The 25,451-nt window shown below is 43.4% G+C and overlaps 1 protein-coding gene across 1 annotated transcript; it reads right to left on the bottom strand.

The window, feature by feature from the left end:
• Positions 1 to 466: 466 nt before the first annotated feature.
• Positions 467 to 24,586, bottom strand: onecut3b (one cut homeobox 3b). The gene is made up of 2 exons (XM_036554711.1): positions 23,551 to 24,586; positions 467 to 759 (listed from the first exon to the last, which is right to left on the bottom strand). The coding sequence occupies exons 1-2, from the start codon at positions 24,584 to 24,586 to the stop codon at positions 467 to 469; spliced, it is 1,329 nt and encodes a 442-aa protein (XP_036410604.1).
• Positions 24,587 to 25,451: the final 865 nt, after the last annotated feature.

Genomic DNA, 25,451 nt, shown 5'->3' with positions numbered 1-25,451 from the left:
CAGTTGAGCTTGATTCTTGGTCGTCTGCTGCTTCTTTTTGTCTACCTTGTGCATAAGACTGACCGTAGTGACAAAACTCTGTGCTGTGTGATTATTGCCGTTCTATGTCAATTTTTCCCTTTTTTAAAAAACGAGATTTCATTGTGTGTCTGACTCTACAACAGCAGCACTGGCTGGGAGGTTGAGCAGAACTGTACGCTTAATGTGAATTTTTTTTTCTGCAAGATCTTTTAGGTGTCACTTAAAAGAAAAAAATGGAGGGCCTGACCTTGACTTCAGACAAATTACTATTCCCTCACATGAATTTAGCCTAATTCCAATTATATGCAGTGTGTGTGATTTTTGTTCCTTAGAGGTGTGGGGATCACAGTCAAGGCTGCCGAGGTGGCGAGGTGGATGCAATGGGGGGGGTTCGTGGATGGGCTGGGTCAGTGGACGGTGGCGTTTTGCATCGGCGCAGCTCCCCTCAGGCTTTGGAGAAGGTGGTGGCGGAGGTGCCGGGCTGCCCGGGGCTGGCTCCGTGCTCGTTGTGCCAGCGGTCCACGCAGCGGCGCCGGGCGTTCATGAAGAAGTTGCTGACGGTGCTGAGCTCCAGCCCCAGCTGCTGGGAGATGGTGATCTGCATCTCCTTGGACGGGCGCTTGTTCTCCTTGAAGATGGCGATGAGGGTGCGGCGCTGCAGGTCGGTGAAGACCAGCCGCTGCTTCTTCGGCGCCATGTTCCGGTCCTTCTGCTGCTCCTGTTCCTTGCGCTTGCAGGCTGCAGGGAGGGCGAGACAGGAAGTGATGTCATAAATGATTTATGGAATGCAGAGGGAGGTGGGTGGGTGAGAAGGAAGCGACATCACAAAGGAAGCACAGGGAAAATGAATTCGTTATGTGTTAGGAAGAGAAAAACACATGGAAGTGTAATGACAATAGCAGTCCATTTATCCCCATCTCTCTTAAACTTGTCATTTGCCCATGACCCCCTGAGCGAATCACTGTAAGCCTGCCCCTCGCCTCCAACAGCTTCACAAGTTCTGACTTCTGCCAGCTCAAATCAACGTTTTACATTCATTTATTTGTTTCTGGCTGTGAATTGAAGGAAGCAGCCACTACAAAACTGCAGTGTTCCTCAATGACTCACAGACAGACTCACTGGCCCAGAATCACTGAAAGAACGGCTTTAGCAGCAATGGCGTTTTGCCACTAGAGGGTGGGAACCAGGGCGAGACACAGGAGAAGGATTTGGGATTTGTGGTTTTGAATATTCACGCTTGGAAGATCTCCCTCTTCCCAGATTCAATCTCTGTTCCCAGGCCACAGAGCACTATGCAAACCCTTCCTCATTTACTCTTATTTTACATATTACATTTATTTCACTGTTTCATAAATATACATGTTAAGCACTTATTTCTTGCATTACATTGTTCTTAAGATGAAAATGTGGGTGTGTTCTGTCGGGGACAATGTAAGTCATTATTACTGGCACAATACAGTATTCATGGATTCCCCACTTCGGAGAGATCTGTGGAATATCTCCTCTGTGAATGGCAGGCGTCTCCTGCATGTCAGATCAGTATGAGCGGTGCCTGTACAGTCTTCTCCTTGTGTAAAGCACAGGTACATTACATTCCATTGCATTGCATAACATTATTGTCATGTAGCAGATGCTCTTATCCAGAGCGACTTGCATATGTTACAATTCTTACATGTTATCCATTTATACAGCTGGACATTTACCGTGGCAATTGTGGGTTAAGTACCCTGCCCAGGGGTACAGCAGCAGTGCCCCAGTGGGGAATCGAGCCGGCAACCTTTTGGTTACAAGCCCCACCCAAGTACCACTACCCTACACTGGCTCCCTCAGGTATCCCCTGTCCAGATTGCCTGAGTAAACGAGCAGGGGGGGGGGGGGGGGGGCAGGCTGACGGTGGAAAGCGGGGCGGACAGAACTCGGCCGCTCAGGAGGGAGTCCTGCATCGGTGCAAGGTCAGGCTGCCTGAGCAGCTGTGGAAGATGCTGTGTGGCTCAATACTAATGTCATTTGGGTTGCAACGAGAGCCTGGGAAATGGTGCTGGAGAGAGAGCGCTCTGTGTGTACATATGAGGGAGGGAGGGAGTGTGGGAGATTAACCTGTGGTGCGTTCGTGGGGGGGGGGGGGGAACTACGTGGTCTGCTGGGATATGCATCCTGCCTCAAGCCGCGACCAGCTGAAGGAGTAACGGCTCAGCTGCGTGTGAGACTCAACTAAAAAACCGTGGCAGAACTGCTTGACTTCCTCTGAAGAAATCTGTCCCTCTCTGCAGCGGGAGACACTTGCACAGTCTGAGGGTGTGGGGCTTGGGTGAACATGAAACAGGCCAGTTTGTGTATATTTGAATGGAGGTGTACAGTGCAGAATCTGCGTTGATTTAAGAGGCTGTATCAATGCACCCGTTGTTGCGCACAGACCAGGCGGAAGGAAATGGACAGGTGTTGAAAAAGCGATTCTTCCTTTAATTCACTCGTTTGATGTTGCGCACACCCCCTTTCTCCACCTGCCATGCCTTTGCATTCGTTTATTTTCCTGTCGTTCCCTTCTCCTTCACCTCCCCCCCAACCCCCTCCACCCATTTGTGTTAACTCTGCTCCTCCCCCTGCCACTCTGTAAGCTCTCTCTCTCTTAGTAATCCATCACTGTCTTCTTCCATGTCAATTACGTACTGTAGTTGCTCTCTCCCTCTGAATTCCCTTTCTCCTTCACTCACTACTCACCACTTCTCATTCACTCACTGTAAGCTCTCTCGTTTTCATCTCACTCCGTCAGCCCCTCTCTCTCTCTCTCTCTCTCACACTCTTGCTCTGTCTTTCTGTCTCTCTTTTTCTCCGGGTTTCCCCCCTGCCTCTCGCTGTGAATGTGCTGAAGTGGCCGGAGCGGAGCCGTGGCGCTGTGTCTAATTACAGCGGGCCGGAGCCCATCGATCTTCCGCTCGCAGTCAAATCTGTTTACTGCCGCCGTCTAAGCCCCCCTGGCGCACATCCATCATTTTCATATTCCACGTCAACGCTGCACCGCAGCCGGCCTTGCGCTCGCGCGCGGCGAAGACGCATCACGCATTCTAAGCGTAGGACCGTAGCGCGTGTCCCATGCATGCACACACGCGCTGTGTTGCATGTAGGTGCGTGCGCGCGTAGCCTGCCGGAACGCAGGCGCTGTTTTATCTGCTGTGCCTGATACATGTTTCTAAGGACAAAATATTGCACCAGCAATAAGGACAACATTTCATGTCTGCAAATAATATATTGACTGCAACAATGAAAGCGCATGTTTGCAAACGGATGAGTGCCCCATCAGATTAATATACTGCGAGCTTTGTTGGCAATTTTCCTTGTATATCATTACAAACACTGAAGCTAGTATAGGACCGTTCTGCTGCATAATTCTTTTATTCCACGAGGTCTCCATCTTACAGGCCCCCTTTTGCCAATAATGCTACCTGCCTTTTACTGTAGCTTCTACAACCTCTCTGCAAGTGGACGGACACACACAGGTGCAAGGAGAAACTGATCGGCATTAGGGATGCATTTCTCTGTGTCATAAATGTGGTAGTCTGGATGCGTGCACAATACTGCCAGTGTACATGAACTCGGATTTACACGAAACCTCGCTTCATGTGTTTAAACAAAAGTATGTTAAAATGGTTAATATTACAGTTACAATCTTGAGTCCTCTTTTGTCATAGGGAGGTAGTGGCGGATATTTCTGAACATGCTTTTGAAATATTTTCCCGATAGTCTCTTTATCAGCACAAAATGTTATATTCTGCCTTTCTGTTTATTTTGTTACCTGCGGTATTATGGTCAGGAGCAGGTGCACTTTTTGTTTTGTTGTGCATTCCCCTTTCCCGCCTCTTGGTGTCGCCCGCGCTCTCTCCTCTAAGCGATGGTGCGCGCTCCAGGCTCAGTGATCAATAGCGATCGATCGGCGGGGAAGGGAGCCCTGATTACTGAACCACGTGTGCCGCAGAAAACGGAGGAAAATCGATCATTGCAGCTTTTAGCGCTACAGTAAAGCGCACACACACAGCAGAAAGCGGCACAGAGGCCTACCACACAGAGAGAGCACAAATACATCCCTCACAATATACATATACACACACAGCAGCCTGCTAGAATTCCTTATATATAAATGTGTGTGCTTATTTCTATATATTCTATATATATGCACATAGCACATATTTTACATACATACATTAATGCCCTTATGAATCAACCCATGTTTGTTTGATAAAAAGGACCACAAATATCATTCAGCCTACTGTAGAACAACCTACAGTATGTAGAACAACCCACCTATGCTGTTGTCCCTAATCAGGTTCCACAATCGTTGTCCATTATTAATTGAAATGTTTACGACCACAATGAGGACATCACCTAAGTAACTGCGAGTTAAGCCACAGCCTGTGGTGAGTGTGGAGGCTGCAGTGTGACACTGCATTGGCCATAGAGCTGGGTCCTGGAGGCCGGTGCCCTGTAGCCACCACGGAGCTATTGATTCAGGAATATTCCGAGAGTGGAATTCAGTGTTTCAGATTTAATTGGGCTGATTACCTCACAATGCGTCCAGCCTCCATTGGGCCGGACGATAGGAAGAAGAGGAATTGACTGCACTTGGGGGCACAGAGGAGTCCTGGGGGGAGGGGGTTGAGCCAGTGATCCAACAGCCGGGGGTGTGGGTGTTGCCAACAGAGGGTTGTAACAATGATATCAGAAATGAACTCGGCCAAATTTAAATTTAGGCAGCTGGCAGCTGTCCGCTGCAACCATCAGAAGTCAGCGATAGATTTATAATTTCTGAGTTTAAAGTCAAGCAAAACCTCTAAATATGTCATGAAATGCAGTTCTGAAATGCCCAACGTAGGGTAGTTCTGCCTGGCATGCTACCTGATGGCATTAAACTGACTATAAAGAAACAAAACCAAAATACAATTCTCCATTTATAAGACGTGGCTAATATTTTCACCTTTTTGCAGCTAGAATCACTGAGCTGCGTGACATGTGTTTAGACTGCTGTACTTGCTGACCACATAGCTGACATTAGATATTGTGAGCCCTTGAATAAGCCTAGTGCCATAAACCTAATAAAATCAAACCGGGGCTCAGGTTTGGTTCAGGTGTTTAATTCCCCCAGATGTGCCATATCTATTCACCTGAGAGCTTAGAGCCTGCAGGTTTCTGCAATTTGACCAGTTGAAATGTTAACTTCACTTCCCTGCCTTTCTGCAACAAAAAGCCTCTTTGGGACTGTTTGGCCACTTCCCGCTTCCTGTCACAGTCCATCACATATACATCATGCATAAATGGACACCCTGTGTTGAGCTTAATTTTTTTTATCATTCTTGTTTTATTACTGTTTCTTGGCATGTCAAAACCGGCTTTGCCAGTCGATATAGCATCTATGATGTAATCACTGTAAGGGAGTGACATGTTTCTCAGTTCTACGCAGGTGACAGGTCGATGCTCTGGTCACACCTGAGAGAAGCGTGCACGCCTCGTTTTTCCGCACCCCGGGGCCCGTGCATTGGACAGATGCCTTTTCTTTTTCTTTTGGTTGGTTCCTTTGTACGCTTTGTGTTGTTGTTGTTGTTTGCAGCTGTTTTAATTTGCTCACAGATTGATGGTGCTGGCATCGATCAGCCCGCGCTTTAAAACTGCTTCGCAGAACATTTATTCAGTTGGCCCCTCCAAGGCCCTGCCAGGTTCTCCCCAAGTCCCGGTTCCCGCTCCTCCCAGCTCAACCTCACCTCATGTAACGGGAGGGAATATTTGCGCTAACAATATTAAAGTCTGTTTTCCTGAAAGGTCGCTGCTTCCAGGTGTTTTACAACTCCAGCTGTATGTCGTCTGTGAGGTGATTTTCTCTGCCTTGCCCTCAGCTCAAGGCCACGAACACAAACCATTTAAAGGCTAGCCACACTGGAGGCCTTGCAGTAACAATGGCTCCTTTTTAAGACATTGATGTGACCTAATTAAAAGGAGCGTAAGATGTTTTTACACTTGGCCCGCTATTACACTGACTTCAGCAATCTGTTTTTCATATCATACTTGCCCAACCTTGGGGGCATCAGAGGTTAGCTATCTTCTACCTTCAAGCCATGTCCCCCTGTTACCTTACAAGGTCAAGGGGGCATTAAAACCATGACAGCTTCAGGGTTAAAAGGGCCAGAAAATCATGGGAAAATCAAAATGGGGGGAAGGGGGAGCTACAGTTCAGTGTGACCTCAACACCATATAGCTTAAGAGGACTTGACCTTCTGCTCCTTGAGGTGGCCTCCTAGTCCACTTTGACTATAAGATCTCAACACTCATTGATGGTCAAGTGGAATGGCAATCTGAGACTAAGAGGGCCTTTTTGTCAGAAAGCTTTGCGTTAACATTACCTAATTAAAATCAAGACAGCCTGTATGTTCATTGTTGTGACTGAGGGCCTCTTGACTTTGTGTTACATACTCGATCCGCCACCTTGCACTAGAGTTTTAAATTCCCCTAACTTGAGCCTCCCCTTCACATTTACCCCCCCCCCCCCCCCCCCCCCCCTCCCCCATTATCCCCCACCCTTGCTTTACTTTGAGTGCCCCCTCCACCTCCCCACCCCTGCCTCCTTTAGCAGCCAACACAGAGGCATCTGACCACACTGGTGTTACTGCACATAGTTGCTGCTATCACACAGCCAATCTGAGAGAAAACGTCAGAGCAGAGCAACAGGTGGTTGGATTTCCTTCCTTGCAGCCACTTAGTTGCGGCTGGTGTGGTGTGGAGATGAGGGAGGAAGATAGGAACCTAGGACACTGGGCAGAACCATGTGAGCTGTAATCCACGAGGAGGCAGGAAAACGTGTAACGGGAGAAGCCGTGGTCAAGGCAGCTTTGTAAGGCGCTTTATCCCGGGTTGTTTTGGGGTAGGTCGAATCTAATAGAAATATGATTTAATACTGTACCTATGCGCTTCTTCCCTGGAGTTTTACTGAAATGATGGCTTGCTTTCAGCTTTTGATTTGTAAGCTGTTGCATGGCCGCAGCTCTCGTGTTTGCTATGAAATGTTTTCGGAAACAGTGGACAAAGTTGTGAGACTTCAGTTGCCCTTGTGACACAAGGCTGAGTGTCAGCAGTCCTGGCCACTCCCAGGTTTAAGCACAACTCATACTCCACCGTTGCCTCACTGAAATAGCAGCAGTAACTTTTGGTTGATGCACAATTTAAATAGTTGGGTGCTGTCATTTGAGAAAGCTCAGTGCTATCATTGAATCATCGAACACATCAGTATATAAGAAGAAGAAGAAATAGTATTAACTCTTCTCTTTTCTGTTCAGAGGGAGAAGGGAGAGTGCAAAGATAGTCTAATGTAATATTTCTATGTGTTTCTGTTGGATTTATAGTTAACCCCCTCGCTCCTAACTCCTTTATAACTTTAAGTTACAGCTTCTGTAATCTAACCGTAACAATTGTGGCCAATGGCCATGTCAGAGTCAAACATATTTAAACTTTAAAAATGCAGCCGGTGATAAGCAAAGCGGTGTCCTGCTGACAGACTGTGAGGTTTATTTGACAATTATTGTTGTGTCATAGGGACCAAGATGGGTCAATGTATGGGTCAGGTATCGGTTTGCAAGCGTGAGGAAATGTTCCATAAAAGCAGTCATCTGCATAGTGGTCTAACACATGCATTAGTCTCTTAACTGATTCCCTGAATTGCAGTGATTACAGTTATAGTTGTAATATAGTTGTAATAAGTACAACTCCATCTGGATTTGTATAAACTATAGAGGAATTTAGAATGTTTGCGGTGTGAACTGGTGAGCCTAGATTATTAAAGTGCTTAGTTTGGTTTGGTGTGACTGACAAAAATTGAGCATAAATCTGTTTCATTCACATGACTGCATTGAGTCTGAATGCATGAGCTTAGGCCAAAGGGTCACCTCATACAATAGCATCCTCATAGGATAATTCCAAAATCTGCAATGCTGTAATCAGCCATTGAGTATATCCAGTACATAATACATTCCTTACTGTTGATAGCAAATGTATAAATACCAAATGGAATACCAAAGCTGGCACAGTGATACTCATTTTTGTCAGTAGAAGAATCCCTCACCGTTGGACATATCTAAAGCCCACATTCAATCCAATGTAAAAGACTTTTGTCTTTAACTTTGACTGATGAATTAAAACATTTCTTTTACAGTATTATGGAATCAATGCTTATACTTTGACTACTACTTCTGCTACAAATAAAAGCAGGTTACATTTGTAAGGCAACTTTTTCCATGGATCTGCAGTATGGGAGGGGTGAATCACCTCAGGTACCACTGATGTGTTCCACCCTCCTGGTTGATGCATTGCTATGACTTTGCACCACATCATTCTGTAAACAGGTCTGCTCTTCAGACATCTGTCAAAATTGAGAGGGAGGGATTTAATTGTGCAATAAAAATTGTCATCATGGTCAAATGGCCAGATTGAGAATTTTGCCATGACACCAAGGGAACCCCATGACTTTTTGCAAAAAGTCCACTTGTGACCACAGTAAGTCAAGACCTCTGTTCAACAGTTCCTTTACAAGACATCATATCCTGCTGCATGGTGTCCCCATCACTCCACTGAGGCTTGGTTTTCTACTTTCTGTGGAAGGAGCATTGCCCCCTACTGGTATAGTGACACCACTTCCTGCCACAACAAGGTTTTTTCAAGAGGTGTCACTTAGAAGTACTAACCAAGGCTAGCACCAACTAGCTTTAGCCATAAGGCAGGAGAAATGCATATGTTTTCATATGCTAAGAAAAACTGTTGTGTGAAACAGGAAGCATACATTTAAAGTCATATTCAACAGAAGAACACTATTTTTGAATTGAATCTGGGCCCAAAACAGTCTTACATAGGTTTGTAGAGGTATTTGCTTTCATACAAATACATAGCGCTTTAAAACAGGTGTAATTGCGTTCTATTTCTCCATTGAGAAGAAAGAGATGGAAATAAATAGTCTGCATGAACAGGCAGCATTTCAGAGAGGTAAATGAGTATGATAATCGCTCAGTAAACCATATATAACATGCAATCGAATTTATTTAAATACCCTTTGTTGTTATTTTTAATTGCCGTTCAATTTAATGACAATGCACTGAACAAACGAAAACGTTTTTCAGCTTTTTAGCATGTGTGCATGGCGAATGTAAATATATTGCCATGCCATCGCAGTAAAAAAATCTAGAATGATATTAAACGATTTAAGACGCATTCACATGCGAAGACGCATATTTTGCTGTATTTGTATGAATAAATAAGTCCAGCTTTGTGAGAATTGCCTTAGCGCCCTAGCTTGAAGTGTGTGTTTTGCCGGAGCTGCAGTGGGGGGAATGGAGGGGGGCGGTATCGATAACTAACCGCACCGTGCAGCCAACCGGTCTGCCTGGAATCGATGCGCTGAGCTGGGGTGATCTGATTTTGGGAGTGGTGCAACGTACTCTCTCGCGCACGGGCCGGATCTACTGCGGGCGAGAAACACGTCACATCAACCACCGTCACAAACCGTTTCGCCGGTTGATGAGCACACATCAAGTACAACAAAACAAAATACTGTTTGTTAAAATGTGCCCTGATGTGCTCCTGTCGACTTTAAATGCGCCTAAATAACTCCATGAACAAAAACTAAGAAAACAAGAAATAAAAAGTTTAAGTTATTCAAGATAGAAATGATCAACACTAATTGGAGTCCACTCTCTTTAGGAAGTCTGACACATACCCCCAACTCTCACACAGGAAAATGGCTTCGTTTTATGCGCGCACACAAGATTTGGCCTGTTCTCTTTATTAGGGTACTGGGGATGAATGCAATGACGCAGTGTGAATGGGCATATTATTAAGACAAATGAAATGATTTTGTTCTTAAAGGACTAAGTACTACTGTAATTCCATCGCTTTACACAGTTGATCGTTGTTATTCACCATGACAACAATCACGACAGAGTGTATAATTGGTACGTTTTTACCACATATCCTGCAGGTTATTTAAGTTTTTTATTACGTTTTTTATTTAACTTTTTTATTTAAGTTGTTACTAAAACTTGATTACAGTATGAGCACTCACATTATTAAAATATAACTATAGGCTCCGATGTTGATTTTCAAATCACTTGTTCTTAAAAGTGTCACGAGAGATACAGCGCTCGAAAAACTATAGCACGTCAACGAGAAGAAATCTTAGGTCTAAGGTTAAGAATAGTGATCAAGTTTTTGATTTTGGCTCAGTGGAGCCGCATAGCTTTAGGATTTTAATGTTATGTTTAATATAAAATGTAAGATAAAATTGCACGTATTTTACATAAAGGGGTATTTCAGAAATATACAGCCTGATATTCTCTTTCTCTGTTGATTATAGCGAATGCTTTGATTTGTTTGATACTAAAAAAAACAACAAGCAATGTAAATCGCCTAACATGGTGTTTGATATGCAAACAAATGGCCCAAACGACATCAGCCGTAACGATGCTGTAACATTTGCCTGACTGGGTCATTTTCTTTAATTCGGAGTTATATTTAGAACGTTTAATTGAATACCATAAACTTTATTCTTCGACCTATATGTTTCTCTAGATAGTAATTAATTATTGAATTCGAATGTGCTATTTTTGTTGATTGTGTGTCGTTTAGCCCAAAGCCGAGATTCTGCGGTTTAGCTCCGATCGATCCCGAGCGCAGTATACAGGGTTGCGGTACGTTGTTCGGTACGTGGAGGGGGCGGAGGGGTAAACCGCTGCCAGGCATAGAGACGTGTGGAGTTCATTTCGACGCATGCTTGTACCAGCGGTGGCTCTGCAAAATTCCCAAATTAACCGAATATCCAGGGTATGAATGATATTCCAAACCCGTTGACATATGGGCCTACTTCATTTAACATTGCGCCCTGTGAATCCTCCGTATCATTCTAGTTTGAAATAGTCGATGCATTCAAATGGGGGCACAAAAGAAATTACCTTGGCTCGTTTAGCCTATCTTAAGTGAAATATTTTAAAATATTTACTCCACACCCGTAGCAGTGAGTAAAGCTCCTTGGAAATTCCAGTATTGTCCCAGTCTTGGCAGGCTTCGCTCCGGTAGGCCCATGTTTTAATGGTCTTTTATCACGCACATCTTTAGTTTAATTTTTACGAAGTATGCGCATCAACGGTGTTGGCATAACTGTGAATGTTAAGTCACCAGAATCGTTGGCTATAAAAAAGCCTTCGACTACTCGAACGCCCGTGGGCTATTTCACGTACCAGTTAATGCCCAGCCCGAACCTGAAATAGGCCCACCGTCTGACTTAAAAATGTACTCGTGTAAAATAAACATTTTTGTGATATATTTAGGACGATTAGAGTCGAAAGGGCAGGAGCTGTAATGTCTGTGTGTTCAGGTTGTATGTTGGAAAAAGTTATATCCTGTGTGTGTACGTACGCGCGCGCTTATGGGTTAGACTCTACAGTTCTATTTACTGAATAGCCTATTTGCACATTTTGCATCTGATAAAATTTAAGTGCGAACCAGCTCGTTTTAATGTGATATTCGTGTATGCATACTGTAAGGCAACTACAAGGAATATGGCGACAATAAAACTATTCTCAGCCAGAAAACATTTTACCCGTTACCCAAATTGGGACTGTTGAATTATCATATCGGAACTAATAACTAAAGTATTACTATGTAGTTCATGGTTTATGTGCATGTATTATGATTGTCAAATTCAATTGTTTCTACTGTATAATCTTGGCTTTCTTTGTACGTTTCAGATTAGCCATAGCATTATACAAGAAAAAAATAATGTGATATCTAGCCTACTACTTAAAGTGCGCACAAACATACCCAGCAATAATGATGGTCATGATAACAGGAACTGTTGACACCCTCGTTATGATCCATTATAAGTTATTTTCGGTACCTTGTATAAGAACGGGTTGTGCCAATATGCTTCTGCAAGAGGCATTGCCTCTGCCCATTTTAAAGCGCGTACTTCTCATCCCATATTTCGCTTGCCTCTCAATCGTTTGGATTTCCCCCTAAAAATCATGCTCTGCATCATTTCAATTTTTAATCCCTAATAAGCGGGCCATCGCAGGAGACCTAAAAGAAATCGACAAATATAACGATAATGGTAATCACCTGTAACGGCATTTTCGTCATTATTAGTACTTTCCCTGGAATCTCTATTCAGAAAGGGCAAATGGGTAAGTCAATCGGATAAAAATCCTCACGAGCCAATCGACTGTATTTGTAGTAAATTCTGTAATTCAAATGTTTTCTCAAAATAAATAAAAGCTAAACATAAAAATGCGCGCAAGCTCTTTCTTTCTTTCCCCTTTTTCTTTTAAAAGATACTCGCACGAGTGCAGTATGCTTGCACCGGCCATTAAACGACCCATTATCGGGCCTTTAATAAGCGATTACCCGTCAGTGTGTTAGATAAGCGGCGCGGAAGAGGTAGCACAGAAAGTCTGCCTTTTCGAGCCCGTAGCCAGAGATTTCACAATTCGAACCCATGCCAGGGACAAAGGACGGAAATAAATGCACCATGCTTTACAGCGTAAAGAAAAACATTTTAGGGGATGTCATTTTTTTCCATGAAAATTTGTGTGATAAATGGAAAACAATCAAAGTTTAGACTCAGTTGAACTGAATCCACCTCGTTCTATCGTTCTAACTGTGCAGCACCCATACATCGGCGAAGTCCCATTGCCATTTTGGCTGCGACCAGTGGCAAGTGTGTTGGCTGTTTGAAGCTTTTTGAAAACCCGAAACCAAGTATCGCTTGTTTATACCTGGTCGTTATGATCACGGGCTGTTTATTTGGTTTAAGTAATCATATCGCCTCATAATTTAAATCTATCGCTCAGTACCAGGTCTACGTAAGTAGCGTGGTGTTGGCAACCTTTCTTATACAACAAATTCTGCCTATCGTGTAACTACTATTTCAAATAAATAAAACCTGTTTAAAGGCCTCAGTGCCTACAAGATCCACTTATACCCGCAACTGTAGATCAAAATCCGGTGTCCCTTTGTGGGAGGCCATTTGGCTAAGTAACGGCTTAGAAAAGGGAAGAGCAGGATGTGTTTAATTTGATTGGAGGTTGCCAGGTGACAGCCTTTGACTAACACTGACCAATCCGCAGTCAGACTGACCAACAAGAACAAAATAATGTTTTAATTTGTTTTTATCGGAAGCCCCAGTTTATTAACCATCATCCTGAACATTGGATATTGGCCTAAAAGATTTTCCTAAAATTGATTGTAACGTGTCACTCTAATTCCATAGTGGACAGTGGTTTGAAACCTGCTGTTGCTCTTAGACAAGCACCCAACCCAATTAACCTTTAATTATTTCTGAATACATAGATTCATATTTATCAGAGCAAACAGCCATAGTTTTGTCTTTGCTTTCATGCCCCAAAGAAAACCAATGCCAATATTTTAGCCAATGCTGATTTTCCTCAGATTATAACAGGGAGACTGTTTAAAGCTGATGTCCATGATTATTGTCAAAAATGTGCAAATAACCTAAGCCTCCCAGGTATATCAGGTAACCACTGACAGCCTGCAAGATTACTGCAGAACTGCACAACTACAGGGATAGGAGAAAATGATGGTACATGATAGAGCTAATGTCATATTACCAGGCTAGGACTGAAAATCAAGTCAAGTGTGTGTGTTAGTGGTCATTAGCACTGCAAATAAAATATAAATCAAACTGAAATTATCCATTGCATTTTTGTGTGGTGCTTTGTGCTTTCATTTATTGTTGTGGAAAACTAGTGGCAGTTTATTATTTACTTCTTTTGCAGGATTTGGTAGCAACAACTTCTCCGCATCTTTTTTTGGTCCCATGAAGCTCTATGTCAGTGTGAGTAGTGAGATGAAGACAACAAAGTAATATATAATGAGAATGAAAAAGAGATTGTGTGTCCCTGGAAAAGTAGTGTAGGGACATGTAATAACCAAAAGAGGGCAGTGCAACTTGGCACTCACTGCATCGAGCATGTAATGGAAGGTGTGATCAAATGTTATGATGATTTGAGCATGAATCCTTGATCCCCACATATACCTTTCTCTTTTAAGATATTACACAGACATAAACGTTTTCCTTTGTACAGGGCTTGGATATTTCTTGTGCTCAGTGTATGTCATCAACATCATCAAGTCAGCATTAATGAGATTTTTTTATCAGCATTTTTATCACACATACAGTATTGTGGTTAGAAACAAACAAATGGCGTGTGTGTGTCTGTTGTGAAGGCAGGTACCTGGATGGAACATACTGTAAACCACAAGTATGCAGGATGCTGACTGTGTGTGTGTGGGTGTGTATGTGCCTGTATGTGTGCCTTTGTGTCTGTGTGCGTGCGTGCGCGTATGTGTGTGTGTATGTGCTTGTGTGTGTGCGTGCGTGCGTGTGTGTGTGTGTGTGCGCGCCTGTGTGTGTGTGCGTGTGTATGTGTGCGCGCGTGCGTGTATGTGTGCGTGCGTGTGCGTGCGTGCGTGTATGTGTGCACGCGTGCGTGTGTGTGTGCGTGTATGTGTGTGTGTGTGTGTATGTGCCTGTGTGTGCGTGTGCGTGCGTGCGTGCGTGTATGTGTGTGTAGTGAGTTTCCTAGCATGCGCTGCAAGGAGGACTGTTGATGTGAGGACTGGTGGTGTTGTGGGGGGGTTGTTCAGCCGGCTGATGCTGTTGCTGCTACAGTGATGGAGGGAGAGATCGGGGGAAGGGAAATCAATACAGATTCTGGGCGAGTCAGACCAGCCTCAGCAGTATGTGTAGTGTAGCCCCACTCTACAATCCAATCACATACACACGCGCGTGCACGCAGAGAGGGAGATTCTTGCCCTTATGCTCAAGCACAGACACAGCATACACACTTCACTCGGTCATGGCAACCTTAAAAAAAAAAAAAAAAGAAAAAAATCAAATGACATCACAGCTTTGGGTTGCATCGAACTGGTTAGGCTGACATTAACACAAAATGGCACCTCCTGGGGTATATGACTGAAAATTAATCAACGTTTTTTTTTTTTTTTTTTTGTAAATAAAGGGATTCTTTTTAGTCTGTCTGGCTGGACCATGTTAAAGCACCGGGGAGAATAAATTAGATTTCTCTTCAATTTGCTGGTCACGCGGTTTGTCACATCAATGTTAATGTTGTCTCTTAGTATTTACCACACACTTTACTTTGCTTACAGAGGATGAGGGACTCAGTTACTGCTGCAGCCACAACCCCCCCCCCCCACCCCCAAGTACCCCCCCCACCACCGCCTTTTCCCTTTCGCTTATCAATTATTAAAGGGGGAATCGATCATTTCACCAACCGTGTCTCTACCTGCTCCTGCTCAAAAAGTCAAATCTGGCTTATCCTCGGTGGATGGCATCTGTGTAACTTAGGCTATCTCACAATAACACAACCCAATTATTTCAGTTTGGGGAAAATAAATGTAAGTGGAGCTACATCTAGATGTTAGCACTGTAAGTGTTTTTAATTTCCACTAAGACACACACACACTCAATTTAAATGCTTGATCACAATATCACTTAATTTTGCAGGGTCATTTAGGAGAATGTCATTAGTCAAGATTGAGGAGGTTATCATATGATGTGTGTGTGTGTTAGGGATGGGGGTATTGCTTGGCTAAAATACCTGAGCTTGTTAGATAGCCAGGAGGTTACATGGAATGTGAGAGTCCCAGCAGGGTATTCCTGGATAATATACTCGAACAGCTCCTCCTTACGTACCCATAAGCTGATAAGCGTGAAACTTTATATGTGTGGTTTCCTTTTGGGCAACATAGACATTGTGCTTATGGCAAGATGATTTGATAAAGAATGTCAGTCCCTACAGCATGTGTGATTATTTAAACTTATTTAGGTATCTACATTTTTTGCGGACATAACCATCACATGACTTGGCAGAACTAACAGACTATAACCTCAGATGTTCTATTCTATTCATTATGACCAAATATTCAACTCCTGCATTCCTTCCATCCTTTGTCTTGGATATTCTGTTTGGTAAAGACAGGTTCTGGTGCTGTTTGCATTCCTGTTTCAGACCCTAACCTTTCCAGAATGTTCCCTCAAGAACGATCCAGCAAATCATAACACTTGTAGTAATAATATGGCAGAGACAGAACTTTCAATGTGAAGCTTATGGAATATATGAATATCTGGTCATAATAAATATAATATCTGCGCTATGGCAGTCCAAATGATGTTTCTAAGAGAATGCCGGGACACAGCGTATATAATACACTGATATTATGCGGCACTTTGTTCAGATTGGTAAGCAGAACACCTTTGTGTGCCCAAGCATCCCGCTTCAGTCATTCGAAATCTGAATCCAGAACTGCCTATATCAAAATATGGCTAAGAGCAATACGCTTCTAAGTAAAGACTCTATTCAATCTAAAAGCACTGCATGTTGTCCATGACTTATGTACAACGTACTTACAAATAACTTACATCCTTGCGTACAAATTCAAAGCAAATGCCTCTGGATTTATTTCATAACATTTTTTTTTCGACAACTCCAAAATTAATAATGTTATGTAAACACTACTGTTGTTGTTATTATTGAGGTCATTATATTTTTTAAATGATCTGTCATTTAAAAGTGTGTGATAACAGCCCTGTGTAAGTCTGAATTGGTCTGCAGGCTGTGAGGTGGTAATGCATCAGCTGCAGCCTTAGCCTAATTCCTCTGTGTCTTATCCTTCCCTCTAATATCCACATGCATGCACACGTGCATATGTGAGACACACTCTCTCTAACACACACACACACATATGTGAGTGTGTACACTCATACACACTCATACACAAAACACACACACATGCATATGTGAGCATGTACACACACAAACACTCAAAAACAAAAGCACACACTCTCCCTAACAACACACATACCTTGTTCACTTTATAGCATATGCCCTTTCACTCTCCGACAGACATCAAACACAGATGAAAGATTGTGCTCTTACTCACTGTTACTAGACGGAATTTTTACTCTGGAAAAATTATTAGGAATAACTTTACAATTTTTGTATCATTAAAGCACCCCAGTGAACGTGTTTAGTTTACACACACCAAGTAAATCGCCCTTATAAAGCTGATTTAGAAGTGTGTGGTACAGTATCGATAATCAAGCACTTTCCCTCAGTTTTGTGTTTTCATCTATCCATCCAATGTGCCTTTTCAACGTGCACTGGCAACAAAATAGTTCCAACATGAAACTGTAGCCGATCAACGTGTTATTTATAAACAAAAGAAACCAAAGACCGCATTTTGCGGAAGTAGATATGTTTACAGAACAGGTCACGTTAAAAGATAGGTTTAAAAATAATCCATGCTGAGTCTGTGTATATTTCCTAGCACGTTTTACTCTCCTACATCAGTGATCATGTGGATGCATGGTTTGCCTGTGCCATCCTCTTTCAATAGCTAAACTGTGTTGATAAAGCGTGTTTGTGGTGAAGGAGCTGGCCCTGTTTTGTACATGTAGCAATGTATTTTCTGAATAAAATAACAACCACATTTGTGCTACAGCTTTCTTTTTTTATTTATACTTTTGTTCTCGCTGTTGGCCTAAAAGCATTTTGACCACATATAATTAGAGATTACCTGGTTATCAAATTTCAGACCCAGTGGATTGAAGGGATTCTTAGAACAAAATAGCTCTTGAGACAATATGGCATGTACCAAAGGTAATTTTGTTCATTTTTTAGATGCATCCAAAATTGTAACGCTTATTACTCAGTTGGTTTTAGGACAGAGTCAATTATTCTTAACCCTACTCTGGTTCTGAATTTACTGCCAATGCCAGAGCCATAGACTGACACTAATGCCATTTGACTGCAAACTGTGTTATGTGAGGAAAAGCAGAATAGCATCATCTACACAGGGAAGCACTTTTGGTGTTATGTCGTTTCAACACTCAACATCTTTCAGCCGCAAATAATATCACATTTCCTTTCTTAGCTGTGCCTCTGAGTCCCGTGTCTGCACTTTGAATACTTCTTGGGCTATCATTATTTAATTTCTGGTCACTACACATGTCCTGCGATGTTATGCTATAATTCAAGCTTGAAAATGACTCATTCCATTTCATCTCGTGTTTATTACCTATTACCCACTTGTGCTGCATTTGCTGTGTTGTAAATGGTTTGGCAGCTCATGTTATCATATGCTGCCAAAACAGCTATTCTGAAATTGCGCTTTATTGCCACACAGGGCCTGATTGTGTATGTGTGTTGTGTGTATGTGTCTGTGTCTGTATGTGTGCGTGTGTGTGTGTGTGTGTGTGTGTGTGTGTGTGTGTGTGTGTGTGTGTGCGTGCTTGAGGGTGCTCTGTGAGTTTACCTTTATCTCTCATATGATGTCTCCATTAACTGTGTAGTTTTTCTATGGCCGGGTCTGTTCTCCTGAGTGAGAGCTTGAAAGAATGTATTTACTCACATACAGCACAGCTTGATTGTATAACCCTGCCCCCAAAGGACAATGTATTAGTCTGCCCGTCTCCTTCTGATGTAATCTGACTGTAAGTAAGGGAACGCTGGGACGCAGAGACTCCACAGTGTCATCACTCTACACGATTTTTTTGTTCACACTCGTTTTTTTTCTGTCACATCCTTTGCCTCCCGTTTCTCCTTCCTTGCTCCGGCGCAATCACCCCACCCCACGCCGCCCCCCGCCCCCAACCATCACCACCAACCTCAGCCCCTCATGCAGAGAGCGAGGGAGAGTCCGGGGGGAGAAAGCACTGAGCCGGAATAATTGATAGATGAAATGGCTATCCTTATCGATCTCTGCTTTATTGACCCGACCAAATACATTGAGATGGAGTGTGGAATTCAACACAAATGCAAAGAGGAATGATTTTTTCAGCATTAATGCAATCTTTAAATGCTGCACTCTGCTTGGCTGCTTGTGCTTCTATGTCCCGTTGCCTGTTTTCGGTGCCTTTAGCCATTCATAGCACCGCACACAATTAAAATGTGTGACAAACTTTTTTTTCGTTATTTACCTCTTGGTCAAAAAATAATTAAGTAAGCAACGCTGCCTTGGTTTGCGGTGGGTTGTATCGGGTGCTTTTAGAGCGATAAACTTTGCGGTGCTGTGGGCTGAATGACGCCCTCAATCTCGAGATAGCTCTGCAGAAAGGCGCGTTCTAAGGTTATCGCCTGAAAAAGGGCAATGGAGATTGACTTCTAGATTTCCAACCTAAACTCGTCAAAATGAAAATGGATTGTTTATCAGAGGTGACGTTTTGTGATTAACACGTAATTGACTTCTACTGTTGTACAGTACTTGCACTCTTGATGAAAATACTTTTTCCACATAAATAATATAACAAAGAGTGCTGCTAAAAATAACGTGTTTCACCATCTATGTTTACGTTTGTGCAAAATTATGTATTTGTTGTTAGAAATACGGTTAGGGTATTTGTTGTGGTTGTTTTTTGGTCATGTTTTGTCGGTACTGGTCTTCGGTTTTAAGTGGTCCAGTCCTGATTCAATAATTTTTTGATACAAAATTACTTTATTATTTTGGTTGGCTCAATTATTATACTAAACTCATCTTAGTTGAATTTAAAGGCACAGTTACGTGCTGTTATATAGAATGACATAATGCAATCCTCTTGTTTTTTTCCCAGAAGGTGAAGTAGTCTTTTCTTAAATTCGATAGCGATTTCAGCACATCGTTTCAGTGCATTTCGCCGATACATTTCAGTGCTTTGCGTTTCTTGGTGGTGAGGTGGGGTGGTGGATGGAAGGTATCTGCTTCCCCAAATTATTAACTTCGCTAATTTTAAAGGAACATTTGAATGAACATTTAAAAGAACTCTTAAATTCCCATTCGCAGTGCTGTCCCAGCGGTGCCCTCCATGCGCTTCCCACACCGGCCTGTTGCCTCAACTGCACAACTAATGAATTCATTCTGCACAGGTGATTAATCCACTCCCAACTGACACACACACACATACACTGGATGGAGGCAATGTCTCTCATTGTATAATAGATGTTTTTTTTTTTTCATTTCGTCCGGAGTTTTTTTCTTTCGAATAAACGTTTCATCTGAGCGTGTTTGCTCTTTAAGTGTAGTCATGCCCCGATGTGCTGGTGTGATACCCCAGCTCTGTAATTTATAAATTATCAGAGGAAGGCAAAGAAATTGATTTGTGTGACTGTGATGAATACGGAATAGTAATTTGAATGTATTGATTGAAGCCGTGCGAATATCGCCTACCCCTCCCCTGGAACGCGCCCCCCAGCTCCCTCTCCCAGCCGTCGTACCCTAACGCAGGCCTGTCTGCGACGGATAACAGCAGTTTTAGAAGCAGTATGTGAACTCGGGATTAAACTATCAGAATACCAGTCATCGACCAATTTGCCGTTGTGCCCTGGCACTGCGCACAGCACTGGCAAGACAAGCCAGCACTCCGGCGGAGTGAGTTAACGAGTGTTTGGGCTTGACAGTGAGAAGAGCCGGAAGAGGTCATTAAAAATATACGTATATACCAATAGACATATTATACAGACTCGGAGCCAGGAGAAAATAATATGCAGTGGGGTGTAATTGCAATTCACGGGGGTGCACAAAAAGTCATAAACGCTATGTAGACATCGGGATTTAAGGAGACAACTGGGGGGTGCACTGAGGTCCGTATGGGGGTACATTCAGTTCAATCGCTTTGGGCCTTAGTCCTTAATTTCGAGTAACTGAAGTCACCATTATGTGTGTAAAAATAATTTCATTGTTTCGAATGGCGATATGAAATTCAACTCGTGCGACTGTGTGGTTAAACGCGTGTCGAACTCACCCAGCCTGCACAGAACCTGAAAACAGCGCGGTGCTGTTTTACACCGGCGTGTTAAAATACAACAAAAGCGGTACCCAATAACCATTGGAGGTAACGGCACCTAAGGAATCAATTGTGTGAAAGACTTTATTTACCAGAAACCCAGTAAATGTGCAAAGGAACCATTTACATTGCGCTGGGTACTTTTCAATAGTGAATTGACTGGAACTAAAATATGCCACTATTCTTGGTTAATTAAGGCTCTCGCTGAAATACGGCACGCGAGAGAAGAGCTATGTGCATTGGCTGAAAGGAGAGACACCAGGAGCAGATGCGTGGCCCTCTTTAACCAAGGCTGCATGCATTTTCCCCGTATTCCAGTACAATTTAGACCTCACCAAAACGATAGCGCAGTGTGTGATGTGTATAAATCACACATCAATTTGAAGTCCCTGTTCTTTTTAATTGTTGCACTTTCACAAATTCGTATCACAAGTCGACGTCCTGTCTCAGCCTGTTTCGTAGATTTTCGATTGTGCTCATATCCCTTGTAGTTACTGCAGTGCCCGTCGACACAATTGAAAGAGTTGCCCTGGACCACAAGTTATTTTGCTGTAATCTATGCGCGATCAGGTTTATTGTTAATTTAAACGTTATTTTATTCATCAAAATCGTGTATAGTGTACGGAAATTCGGGCTGACAACTTTCCCAATGTACCGTGAATGGCACGAGCAACTTCAACATTCCCCACGGAGACCTATTATTGATGGATTACCAATAAATACGCACGCGGAAAGAAACTCGGATTACCAACGCTATCGATTAATCAACACGCCACAGCTCATATTTAGGTCTCCAAATACTTTACATGTATTATTAAAATTGAATTACACGTCAAAACAGAAGTGTTTGGTTTGTGGCATATGTAAACACACCAGGCTAGGTCAGCAAACGTGTGTAAACATACAATATTAACATTTTATATGAACTGCGCAGTTGTGTATATATGCGTTTTTAAATATAGATGTTTATACATGAAATAACTTTTTCTGCCAACTATACAGTGTGTTTTATGCACTCTTATGATACATTTCACTTCCAGTATGAATGTATTTTTTTCTTTTTTCCCCTCATCTTAATGTTTCAAATATGGACAAATACAATTTCATGATATAGTATATTAACATTATATACCTATGCCATTATATAGTACCATGATATAGTATCGTGATATATTGTCATTATTTGTCATTTAGTATTTTCATTTATCAACTAATTTTATAGAGATGAATATATTCCTCGGCCATGAATTTGTATAGACTGTTATAAGAAATCGATTATGTGTAATGGATTTTCAATAAATTAATTTGTTATATGGAATTTTGTTGGTATTCTGTTCTTATTTTTTACTTTGTTTTATTTTTTTACTATTATGATTTTGACATCGTCGATGTATTGAAATTAATTTTGAAATGTCACGAAGCAGACCCAGTCATACCCTGATGACAATGGACATTTCTCATAAATAGAAAATTTAATTTCTTTTGTTTAAATTGTGCTATATGCCATCAATTTTACAATCTGCAAACAAATATAAATTATTGTGATACTTTCGGCTCCTGCAGAGAAACGACATCAACGATCTCTATGTATCCAAGATGAATTATTACAGAAAGATTGAAATAAAAAGGATGAAAATATGACTTGGATTTTTTATTCCTCTGTTATTTATCTCAGTGTAGCTCAATTTAAGCACTGAAGTGAACCACATTTGGGCATGCTCTTTAAAATACTGATTCTCATTTTAAAGCAAACAGAAATATGTCATAGTCACTAATTTATTGGAGGTAAAAAGACAAAGGAGGTTAAATTAAAGACAAAAGCGTCGGTATGGTTCGCTCTTTCAGATCCGAATCTGGTATTGATCTCTGCGCTACTTTTAAAACGGACGCTGGGAACTCTAATATCGATCATGGGGGGTGTCACGCCCCCCTGACGCGCTCTCGCCACTCAGACTCGACTTGTTTGCGCCTCGCTGAGAACACAGGAGATGTCGGGGCCCACGAGAGAAAGGGGACATGTCTGAAACACAGATATGACCTTTAGAATGAGGCTTGCAAAGCACACACGCAGAGATTCCCCTTCTGTCTCGAGACTTCGGTCTATAAGTACATGAGCTTTTGACAGAAAATCGTTGGCCAGATGCCTTATTACGCACCATGTTTTTTCTCCGAATTAAGCCTAACTATTCTTTATTCTTTTTGCTATTGTTACTGTTATCGTTGCTGTTATTATTTTACTGTACTTGCTTTACACACTCATGTTTTTTTTTGTTCATTGCATTACACTTAATAAAAACTATAGCAAAACACCTCGTGTTTCCTTTTTGTTTTGCATTTTAAATCAGTTCTTGCCCACTCTCACAAACCTCAGCTCAGCAAATCCGTATCGGCACGCCGGATAAATGTGGACCAATCTTTCCCACGGATGACAATGCATGCACACGTCCTTGTGAGATGGTGATACATCATGGCATGCCTTTGTTTGAGAATTTGTTGGAGGAGCAAGAGATGTGATGTGTCTTACCCTTCCACCCCGAGATGCCCAGCAATCTAGTACAGTGTTTATGCCTGATCTGTGTGCTTCCTGTCCGTGTGTTTTTCCGATTTCTCATTTCGTTCTCAGTGTAAGATGAATGTATGCGCTTTTTACTCACCCGCCAGCCTAAGTGCGGACATTCGCTGGAATTCAGGCTCTTGCAGCCACTTCCACATCCTCCGAAAGGTCTCGCGCCCGGACTTGAGTTTACTCCATGGTTTGGGGTTCCGTAGCAGGTCGGACAGGGTGCCCTGGGACCGACACAAGATCCGCTGCGCGAAGATGGCCTGGGGGATGCTGTAGCGCTTGAGCTCGGCAGTGATCCGCTGCGCTACCTCCTTCGTGTTAATGTCCTCCACCTGCCCCGACCCACTGCCCTGACCGCCCCCGACCGTCTGCCTCTCGCGCTCTGTTAACATGGACCCGTTAGCCTGAGAGTGCAGGTGGCTGTGCGGGTGCATGCCGTTGAGGTTTGACATCATGCCAGGCCCGTGCCCCACTAAACTTCTTGCGAGGTGCTCCTCGCTCCGGGACAGCATCGCAGCGTGAGACTCGAAGCCCCCAGAGGAGAGCATCTTGTCGTTGGAAAGGTGGGCGCCGGGGCCGTAGGCGGAAAGAGTCTGCTGGGTGTTGTGCAAAGATCCAAGGCCGTTGGAAAGCGGGGACAGCGGCTGTCCCATGCTGGACATGTCTTTGGGGTAGTGGCTGTACAGGTTGCTCATTGGAGCCAGACTCCTGTCGTCCCTCATGAGGGTAAAGCTGCCGCTGACGTTGCCGGTGGTGAGCCGCTGGTGCGCCGGGTGGTGGTGCGGATGCGGATGCGGATGGTGGTGGAACTTCTCGGAGACGGTGGAGATCGGGGGCAGGTGCTGCAGAGGGGTCAGCGTGGTGTAAGTGCTGCTCAGGCTCATCCCGGATTCGCACGACATTGTCATCGCCGGGTGCAGGTGACCGGATAGCGCGTGGTCCGTCCTGTACTCACCGGCCCCTTCCAGGATCGAAGCCATGCTGGAAACCATAGCCGGCCGTCCGTGCGACACCAAGTTCCGATGCGACGCCGAGGATGGACGTCCGTGAGGGGAACTCATTAAGTCGCCCGTTTGAGAGTGAGAGACGCCGTGTAGGTTGCCAATGTTTTCCATTGTAAGTTCCATCGCTGAAAAGAATCTTTATTTCCACCTCCCTCCCTCCTCCCTCTCCCTCTCGCTCTCTCACTCCACAAACACACTGGCGCGCACTGTCTCCCCCTCTCCGGCAGATAAATTTCTAGCGATCTCAAAGCCAATCCATTGATTTTAATAGCCGCGTTGCAGTCAATCCAGCATGATTTGATGAGCTGTTTCGCTCCCGTCCAGGAGAATATCGTGCTTCTTTATCTCTTACTCGTATGAACGGAGCTGGCTTACATGTATGTGCGCGTATGCCTCACTCGCTGCACAACAGCGCTTCTACGGAAAGCCGTGGCCGGGCTCTGTGTGTGTATGTTTGCGCGCGCCTATGTGTTTAATATGTGTAATAAGCGTGTGCGCGCGCGCTGTATTGGCGTTGAAAGCGGCTCGCGGACAGCACTGCACAGACGGAGCGCGGGGTGAAACAGTCAGTCTGGCTCCGTCGCGCGTCACCTCGCGGCTCCGCCAATGGGCCTTTAAAGCCCTCTTGACCAGTTAAGCGCGCCGCTTTTGAAAACTACCCCAGACATCGAGTGTTGCTTAAACATCGGTGCTTTCAATCAAACGCTGGAAATTAGTGATGAAGTCTCGTATCATTCAGTTATTACACAAACGTCAAGACGCTGATTATGGGTTTAGGTAGGTTTCAAATTCCGCCAAAATAATGAATGCCTCAGATGGCAGATGAATGTTCTTCACCGAATATACTGTACAACGACTTTATTGCAATTAGAATAATAATTTGTGATCACTTTCTATGATCATGATCTCATCTGATGGTTCCTGAAATGCCCATATTCACTTATTCCTTTTTGAATTGTCAGGTGAATATGCGGTGATGCGTCATGGG

Source organism: Megalops cyprinoides, chromosome 20 (assembly GCF_013368585.1).
Source record: "Megalops cyprinoides isolate fMegCyp1 chromosome 20, fMegCyp1.pri, whole genome shotgun sequence".
In the NCBI taxonomy this organism is placed as follows: Eukaryota; Metazoa; Chordata; class Actinopteri; order Elopiformes; family Megalopidae; genus Megalops; species Megalops cyprinoides.
The sequence above is the reverse complement of the archived record's forward strand: the minus strand, read 5'-3'. Positions and strand labels throughout refer to the sequence as shown.

Coding starts and splice junctions, on each gene's coding strand:
- onecut3b (XM_036554711.1), bottom strand. CDS start 24,586: ATGGAACTTACAATGGAAAACATTGGCAACCTACACGGCGTCTCTCAC. Junction 760..23,550: donor GTCCGCACTTAGGCTGGCGG/GTGAGTAAAAAG, acceptor CCCTCCCTGCAG/CCTGCAAGCGCAAGGAACAG.